The 9,141-nt window shown below is 42.4% G+C and overlaps 1 protein-coding gene across 1 annotated transcript; it reads left to right on the top strand.

Annotated features, from left to right (window-relative positions):
• The first annotated feature begins 2,925 nt into the window (after positions 1-2,925).
• On the top strand, positions 2,926-8,558 carry LOC140009957 (uncharacterized). Its single transcript, XM_072056307.1, has 4 exons — positions 2,926-3,048; positions 3,451-5,592; positions 5,903-6,708; positions 7,898-8,558. The coding sequence occupies exons 1-4, from the start codon at positions 2,926-2,928 to the stop codon at positions 8,556-8,558; spliced, it is 3,732 nt and encodes a 1,243-aa protein (XP_071912408.1).
• Positions 8,559-9,141: the final 583 nt, after the last annotated feature.

Here is a 9,141-nt window from a genome sequence, read left to right as displayed (position 1 = left end):
TGATTAGAATAGGGCTCCTTTAATACGTAAGGCAATTGGGAAATTAAATCTTACGGGCGTACCTAGGATTATTTTTCAATTAGAGCAGTGATTAACGGGCGTACTTTAATCACCGATACAGTAAGGAGGAGTTAACTGACATCCCTTGTTTGGTAGTTATAACCTATTTATTGATAAATAATTGGAATTGCCTTTGTTTCGATGATCGATTAGGTGCACCATTGCTGAAGTTATTTCTTGGTTAGATCCTTAATTATCACCCATTTGATTTTAGTAATTTGTTATTTAGTTTTTAGTAGCTTCTTAGATTTTATTTGAATTTCTTTGAATGTCACCTTCTGCACAAAAATACCCCCTTTGATACTGTGAATTTGAAAAGAAATAGTTACACCCAGTCTCTGTGGATTCGACCCTGCTTACCACTATCTACAGAAATTAACTTTAGTTTGAGCAGGTTTTTATTATTGCACAAGCTCGACACCTGTCAATTGGTTCAGCGAATATTGTCCTTCAGTTCGAGAAAATTGATGAGAATAAAGAGTCAGCCACTTTATTTTCAAGTTTGGCTGTAGGTTCTAGAACTCTGTCTCATGTTACAACATTAATATCTCATATTTGTGTCATCAAACAGAATAATTGATTATTGAATTTTCATTAGGCAATAATTAAAACATTTAAATCACACTTAAGTTTTTATGTCAATGCATACACTCATTGTTATTGTACCTCTGAATTGTGATACTTTTCAATTGTCAGGGAAAGCCTCTTTAAAATTCTCTCGTGCACTACATCGGAAGCTCAAACCCCGTCTAGGACGTCACATAAGAAGTATAGTGATTCTTGTTCTTAAAAAATTCAGAGAGTGCAATAGTGCACTTGTTTGGTCTAGTGTTTCACCCTTCCAACCCCCACATAAATCTCTTTATGCTCCCCCTAATAGAGCAGGAGTAGAAGTAGGTTAAATAATTTTGCGGATAAAAAAAGAAGAAGAATGGTGATACTTTTTCAAATTAACTATATTTTTCCGAAAAAAAAAGAATGCCTGAACCCTTCTTAAAGATTGCCAATGGTATCCATTAGCCAAACTGTTAAAAACAACTATTTGTTTCTACACTCAATGGACATTCTACTAGACGCAAAATATTTTAGGTGAGATTATTTGGTTTCTTTCACGCATGAATTGAAGAAGAAAATGATTTATCAACATCGTCACTACAACTTGAGGTAACCTATGCTCGTGTATAGCCCACTTGCTAGAAGATTTCACATATTCAGTAATCCTCAAATAAATCAATATATCTTATTAAAACAGTAGGAAAATATGTTGGCTTTTGATCTACTAGGCTTGGTGCCTGCGGTTTCCGTGGGGTGTCCATTATTGACTATTTTAGGGTAATTTAAGATTTATTTAATAATGTAGGCTTAGAGTGCTTTGTATGATAATGGAGTTGGAATAGTGGATAGATGACCGATATATTGGATTGATTTATTTATAAATAGACATAGTAAAATTGATGTGATTTGTTGCAATAGTGGATAGAGGAGTAATATATTGGATTGATTTATTTATAAATAGATATAGTAAAATTGATGTGATTTGTATTGTGTTTTTCAAAATTAATATGATCTAAAGATTTAACGGATAATATTGGTTTCAAAAAAATTTGTCTTTTTTTATTATAATTTAGTGATAAGTAAATATTATTTAAATTAAAGGAATATATATTAATTTTTTAAAGTTGATAGGATGCAAAATTAGGTTGAGAATTAGTTTGTGTGGAGGTTGATTTGCTTAAGTCGTTTCCAGGTAGAATATGGATTGGCAATGGGGATTATGGGGGTTTTTGGCAACTGTTAGTTCCAGAAAATATCCCCAGGTATTGTTCCCATTGCTTTCGGCAAGGCCATGATCAGGGGGATTGTCGTTTGCTCCACCCAGTGTCTCGGCCAGATAAGGGGCAACTGAAGGAGACTACTGAAGCGCAAGGGCCTAGGATGAAGGACGTGCCTGCTGAAGTGCAAGGGCATGCTCCTGCTATGGAGCTTACTGATGCACAGGCGCAGCCGTGGGTGAGGAATTGATGACTTCAATGGTGAAGCAGGGAAGTGAGGAGGCAGCTAGGCTTTCAGGGCAGAGCTTGGGCGCAACTCTAGGGGAGTCGTCAGGGTCTGCTGCTACAATGGCTGGCCTGCATAGTCAGGAGTTGCAGCAGGGGTATGGCGCTGATGGCGTCACTCTTCCTGCCTGCTGCGCATCAGGATTGGTCAGCTTGCCGTCTTCTCCCTTGAAGGACATGACTGCTGCGCATGAGGTCAGAGGAGAGGCGTATGAAATCACAGCGGGGCTTGGTGCAGCAGTGGGGGAGGAAGAGGTTGCTACTGCGGAACAAAGCGCTGGAAATCTATCTCCCGGGGGTGACGTGGGAGCTGTGCCGAGGGAGGTTGGATCCTTGGTGGTGGATATATTTAACTTGGATCCTATTATACAACAAGTTCAGGAAAAGGTGCAAGGGGAGGAGGGAGGCAAAATGATTGCTCATTCCAAGCGTAGAGGTATGCGTGTACCACTCCCTACTGATCGATCTTTACGCTCTAAAGCGAAATTGTCCAATAACTCTTTTGCTGCATTGTCTGATGATTAATTTCCTTTTTTGGAATATTCGGGGTATCTCGCGTGCCCCAAATTTTCGTAGATTAAAAAGTTTAATTGCTAAGTCTTCAATTCAGTTAGTTGCTATATGTGAACCTAAGATGTCTATGGGGGAAATTCATTGGATACGATTAAAGTTGAGGATGGATAAATGCATTACCAATAGTGAGGGCTCTATTTGGGTTTTCTATCAAAATTCATTTTCATGTGATCACCTGGGTGAGTCGAGTCAACATTTGTCACTTAAAATACAGTCACCACTAGTAGATGGCCCTATGGTTTTTTCGTTGGTGCACGCAAAGTGTAATGAGCAGGAAAGGAGATCGCTTTGGTCTTTGCTCCTGCTTGATAATCTGGTTGATGCACCGTGGTTTCTGGTTGGGGACTTCAATGTCATAGTCAGTGAGGAGGAAAAGCGGGGAGGGAGGGGAGGGTTTGCCTTTTCGCCTGGGGGAGGTTTGGATTTTATCTGCTTCATGGCGACGGCTAGAATACGAGATGCTAGGTTTTCGGGCTCAAAGTTCACATGGTGTAATAATAGAGGGGGAAGCGCGCGTATTTGGAAGAGGCTAGATAGATTATTATACAATCAGCATGCGTCTTCTTTAGATTACAATTTTACGGTGCAACATTTGGGGCGGGACCTCTCGGATCACGCTCCCTTGCTCTTGACGGCAAGGACTAGGCTAGATAATAAGCCAAGGTCCTTTCATTTCCTGAATGTGTGGACGACTAAACCGGAGTTATTGGGAGTTATTCGACGATGTTGGGGTGGTTCATTTTTGGGCCCGCCCTTGTAGAGACTGGCTGTCAAGTTACAGGAGGTAAAACGGCAGTTACAATTGTGGTCTAGAGAATCGTTTGGGGATATTTTTGAGAGGGTAAGGAAGGCGGGAGGAGAGGTGCTAAGGCTGGAGGATCTTTTTGATAGGGATCCCTCGGAGCCAAATCTTCTTGCACTTCAAGAGGCGTGGACGGGATTGAGGAATTCGCTAATGATAGAGGAAGGATTTTGGAGGCAAAAGGCAAGGGTTAAATGGATTTGGGAGGGGGATAAGAATTCAAAATATTTCCACTCTTTAGTTGCGGAGCGTAGGGCGAAGACGGTTATTCATCGGATCAAAGGTGCAGTTGGGGATTGGATAGCAGAGGATAATCGGATTGCATCTGAGGCAGTTGAGTATTTTAAAGCTTTATTTTCGGCTGAGCCTTCTTCAGGGTCATGGGATACATTGGACGTGATTCCCCACATGATCTCTCACACACAGAATGAGGACCTAATGAGAGTTCTAGAGATGGAGGAGATAAGAGAGGTGGTGTTTGGGATGGATGGGGAGAGTGCAGCGGGCCTAGATGATTTCACTGGGAAATTTTTTACCTTTGCATGGGAGGTGGTGGCGGAGGATGTATGTGAGGCAGTGGTTAGTTTTTTCTGTGGGCAGGAGTTGCCCAAGAGTTTCATGGCAACATGGGTGGTACTTATTCCCAAGGTCAGCTCTCCTCAAGAGTTTAGTCAATTCAGACCAATCAGCCTGTGCAATTTTCTTAATAAAATGATCTCCAAAATTTTAGCGAATCGCTTGGCCAAGGTGTTACCGAACATTATATCACCTCAGCAAAGTGGCTTTGTGCAGGGGAGACAGATTTTTGATAATGTGTTGTTGGCCCAGGAGCTCATAGCAGGTATTCGGAAAGCTAGCAGAGAGGGTAATGTGGTGTTGAAAATTGACATGGCCAAAGCCTATGACAGGGTTTCATGGCCATTCTTGATTCAGGTGCTGAGGCGGTTTGGCTTTTGTGAAGTTTGGATTGAAATGATTTGGAGGCTGATTTCGAATGTGTGGTTCTCAGTTGTTGTTAATGGGGCACCCCAAGGTTTTTTCAAGTCTAGTCGTGGGATTCGTCAAGAGGATCCACTTTCCCCAGGCCTTTTTGTTTTGCGTGCTGAGGTTCTTTCCCGTCATCTTAATTCCTTGAGTGGGCGGCAGGGGTTCATCCCTTTCAGGGTCCCGATGGGGTGCCCGATTATCACGCACTTGGCTTATGCAAACGATATCATTATCTTTTCGAGCGGCATGAAGAAATCGCTTCAGTTGGTGATGCAGGTATTGGAGAACTATACATCGATTTCGGGACAAAAGGTGAACCATCAGAAGAGTGGTTTTCTATCCCATGCTAGCCTGTCGGATTTGCGGAAGCGTATTGTAGCACAAGTCACGGGGTTTCGCTTCCAGTCCTTCCCGGTGACGTATTTAGGTTGCCCGCTATATTCGGGAAGACGGAGGAAGAGTTATTTTTCGGCGATTTGTACATCAGTGGCAAGTAGGGTTTTGTCGTGGAAGGAGAGACTCTTGTCATCGGGTGGGAAGTTGGTGCTGGTATGGAGCATCCTGGCATCCATGCCGATCCATATCCTTGCTGCTTCCAACCCTCCTAGAGGGGTATTTGTCATGTTGGAGCAAATTTTTGCTGATTTCTTGTGGGGTTCTTCTGAGGTTGGTCCGCAGTTTCACTGGATTAAGTGGAGTCAGCTATGTAAGCCTTATGAGGAGGGAGGTGTGGGCATTCGGTCTCTGCAACATGTGTTTGATGCCTTTTCTTTGAAATTATGGTGGAATTTTAGGCTGCGACGATCTTTATGGGCTGAGTTCATGCACTTGAAGTATTGCCCGGAGGTGCATCCTTGCTTTTCGAATTTCTTGCCAGGGCACTCACACACTTGGAAGCGAATGGTACACACCCAAGTGGTAGCGGAGAAGCACATATGTTGGTCACTGGGCAGTGGGTCTTCAAGCTTTTGGCATGATAATTGGTTGGGGACGGGGCCTCTGTGTAGGCAGGTGGAATCTTTTCAGGAGCATTCGGTTGCAGACTTTGTCATGGAAGGCAGGTGGGATTTGCAAAGTCTAAGCAGGGTATTATCGCCGGGATGGGTGCAACAGGTATTGGGGGTGGCTCCCCCTACTACGGCGAAGGCGGATGAAATGATTTGGGCTCCCACTAATTCGGGTGAGTTTACCATTTCGTCGGCATATCAGATAGTGCGTAACGAAGGTAATGTTTCCAACATGTTTATTTCCTTATGGCATCGGGCTTTGTCATCAAAAATTTCCTTCTTTATGTTGTGATTGATGTATGGTAGGTTGCCGTTGATGGATGTGTTACACAAGATTGGGTTTTTGGGCCCTTCTAGATGCTTTTGTTGTAGTCTGAACCCGTTCCCAGAATCTATTAACCACACTTTTTGTACAGGGGGAGGTGGCAAGGCAGGTTTGGGGTTGCTTTGAGGATCTCATTGGCGGGTTTAGTGGGGTTTTCACGGTGAGACATAGGGTGATGAGTTGGTGGGCTAAACCTACTATTAATTCATACCTTGGTTTTGTTCTCTGCACGTTGCCGTCCTTAATTTGCTGGAATTTATGGAAGATGCGAAATAGATGGATTTTCAAGGGTAAACTAGATTCGGTGATGCATGTTTGTGATCGGATTTTCTTGGAGTTGAGAGAATGCTTTTGTGTTCAGTTTCGGGAGATATCACTGCCTTGTACTTCACGAATTGGTTTTTTTGAAACGATAGCTAGGTTGCGAAGCAATGTTATCATAAGGGAGGTCTGTTGGGTATGCCTGACTCAATCGTTGGTGAAACTGAATGCTGACGGGTGCTCAAGAGGTAATCCGGGGAGGAATGGAGGTGGGGGATTGTTCAGGGATTGTGATGGGAGGTTCCTGCTTGGGTTTTCGTGTTATTTTGGGGAGGCTACAAGCCTTCAAGCGGAGATGAAAGCCCTTTTTTTTGGGGTTCGATTAGGGGTATCCCGTGGCTTAGGTAAGTTGCATCTGGAGTCTAATTCACTGGTTTTGGTCCGTATTATTCAGGGGACGGTTAGGTGTCCGTGGAGGTTGCAGAGGGAGTTACTCGAGCTGCAGCAATATAGACGGTATTTTGAAGCCGTGTCGCATTGTTTTCTGGAGGCAAACAAGCTGGCGGACAGGTTGTCTAATGTTGGGGTGGAGGCTAGGTGTACCACAATTTATGAGGCCTATAATGCGTTACCTAGGTTGGTGAGGGGAGATATTACCTTAGATGCGTCTGGTTTTCCAAGTTTTCGTAGATACAGGCGGTAGGGGTTGGCTGGAGGTGATCAATGTTTTTGAGCTTGTGCTCCTGGGGATGGGGTGATCCTGAGCTTTGTATTTTTACTGGTTGCATCAATAATATTTTTATTTAGTTAAACAAAAAAAAACATTGATAGATTGGGAAAATGTATATTTATTGATTGAGTAATCCTCTTTTAATTCAACAAATGTTAGATTGATTCATTCATAAACAAATGTCACTGAAACAAATGATATTTGAATTATTTTTTTAAAAATTAACAAGATTTGAAGATTTAAACATAACATACTCTTGGATAGTTTGCTTGTTCATTGATAAGATAAATTAATAATGTTTAATAATTCAATGTTATACACTACTAAAATACTTATTTATCGATCAAACAACTCTTTTTTAAGTCAACTAATATCACACCGATTCATTTATAAGGGAATGTTTATATTATGATCGCTTCATATCAATAACACTTATGTCATATTGTTTAATTTTAAAATGAAAAAGTCCTATATTAGTAATTCTGCGATTAAGAAACATTATTCAATAAATAAAGATTTTTGAATGGAGGGAAACTCTGTTTTGTTCTCAAACCAGTTAGTCATGAGCTAATAGAAATTGGTAGAACTTGTTTATATTTATTAGTTGCACAGTGAATTTTTATTCATTTATAAACAAACATCAAGTTGATGATCACTTTGTATTCTGCCGCATCTATGTTATGTTACTCAATCTTAAAATGCAAAAGCTTAAAGTTAATAATTCAGTGATTAAGAAATATTACCGAAGTAACATTTTTAAAACAAAGGGAAATTATGTTATAATTTTAAAATAATCAGTTGTATTAATGTAAGTTAATACAAAGCAGTAAAATTGGTTATATTTATTAGATACACAGAATTTTTGTCGATATATATTTTCCAACAAATCAATATTCTGTTGATATATATATTATGCAGAAAATCAATATATATAAAAGGGCACACAAATAGGACGTAAGAATATATAGATTTGTTACGTGTGAATCTCAAAATAGTGACTTCTATTTTGGGATTGGAAAATAGTTACTTCAATTTCGGAATAGCAAAATAGTGAAAATATTATATAGCAATATAGCGGGAGCATACCTCTAAAAGGTACCTTCGCATCTGGGCTCGTGGAATTTGGTATGTGGCGGGTTTCCCAATAAGGATCTTCAAATGGTCTCCAGCCTTTCACATAGACAAAGAACCCTCTGTTGTTCCGGTTTGGTTCCAACTACCCAAGTTGCCGCTACACTACTTCCACAAAGAAGCAATCTTCCAGATTGTTTCGGTCCTAGGTGTTCCTCTTTTCGTTGATGCTGCAACACTGACTACCCCCAGACCATGTCTTGTAAGAGTTTGTGTTGAAATAGACTTGCTCCAGTCCAGGGCATCTCGGGTGTGGGTTGGTAATGGAAAGTATGAAGGCTTCTGGCAGAGCTTTATACCTGAGAACACTCCCAAATATTGTTTCCACTGTTATTGGCAGGGGGATGACATTGAGGGTTATCATGTTCTGAAACTAGAGCTTCGCCTTTCGAGGGCGGAGAAGCCCCATCAGCGGGTTAAAGATGCGAGCCAGGTTTTGGAGATAGCAGGGATGCAGGGTGCGGAGAGTTGGCAGCCTCTGAGTGGGGCTCGAGAGGGGATGCCTTCAACAATTGCTGAGCAGGGGGCGACAGCAGAGGCGGACGGTGTTGGTGGGAAACAACCTGCTGGCGGGCTAAGAGAGAGGGAAACACTTGTGCATGGGGAGTGCAAGCTGGGAGCATAGCGCTGCCTGTAGCGGGCAATGAGGAGGAGCATCGGAGCGGTAGCGGGCTGGTGGCCGACGACGGGGAAGGGGGGCAACTGATGCACTCGTTGCACGCAGCGGTGGTGGTTATGGAGGGCACAGGCTGTGCCAACGGGGTGACTGCGAGGGACTTGCAGCAGCAGCAGTAGCAGCTTGGTCCTGGGGCTGATATGGAGATGATTGTGGATCTACGTGATATTCAGGAGCGGTTTGGAAGTTTATCTCCTCGTGGTACTTCAGAATTCAAAGCCCAGAGGGATAGTGCGTCGATCTTCGGCACACTTCATTTGGATTCGGTTGCCGAAACGACAGTTGCATTGCTGCATTCATCTCCGGGCGACGGACCTCTGGGCGCAGCTCAGTCGAAACAACGAGGCATCCGCGCTCGTTTCCCGTCCGATCGTACTTTGCGCTCCAGTAAGTCATCTTCATCTAATTCCTTTGCTAGTCTATCCCATGATTAAACTGCTATTTTTGAATATAAGGGGCGTTACTCGCATGCCCAACTTGAGAAGGTTAAAAAAACTGGTTCAGTTACACTCTTTACAATTGGCGGCAATTT

The sequence above is a fragment of the Coffea arabica genome, chromosome 6e (genome assembly GCF_036785885.1).
Source record: "Coffea arabica cultivar ET-39 chromosome 6e, Coffea Arabica ET-39 HiFi, whole genome shotgun sequence".
Classification (NCBI taxonomy): Eukaryota; Viridiplantae; Streptophyta; class Magnoliopsida; order Gentianales; family Rubiaceae; genus Coffea; species Coffea arabica.
This window is presented reverse-complemented; position numbering and strand designations above follow the sequence as displayed.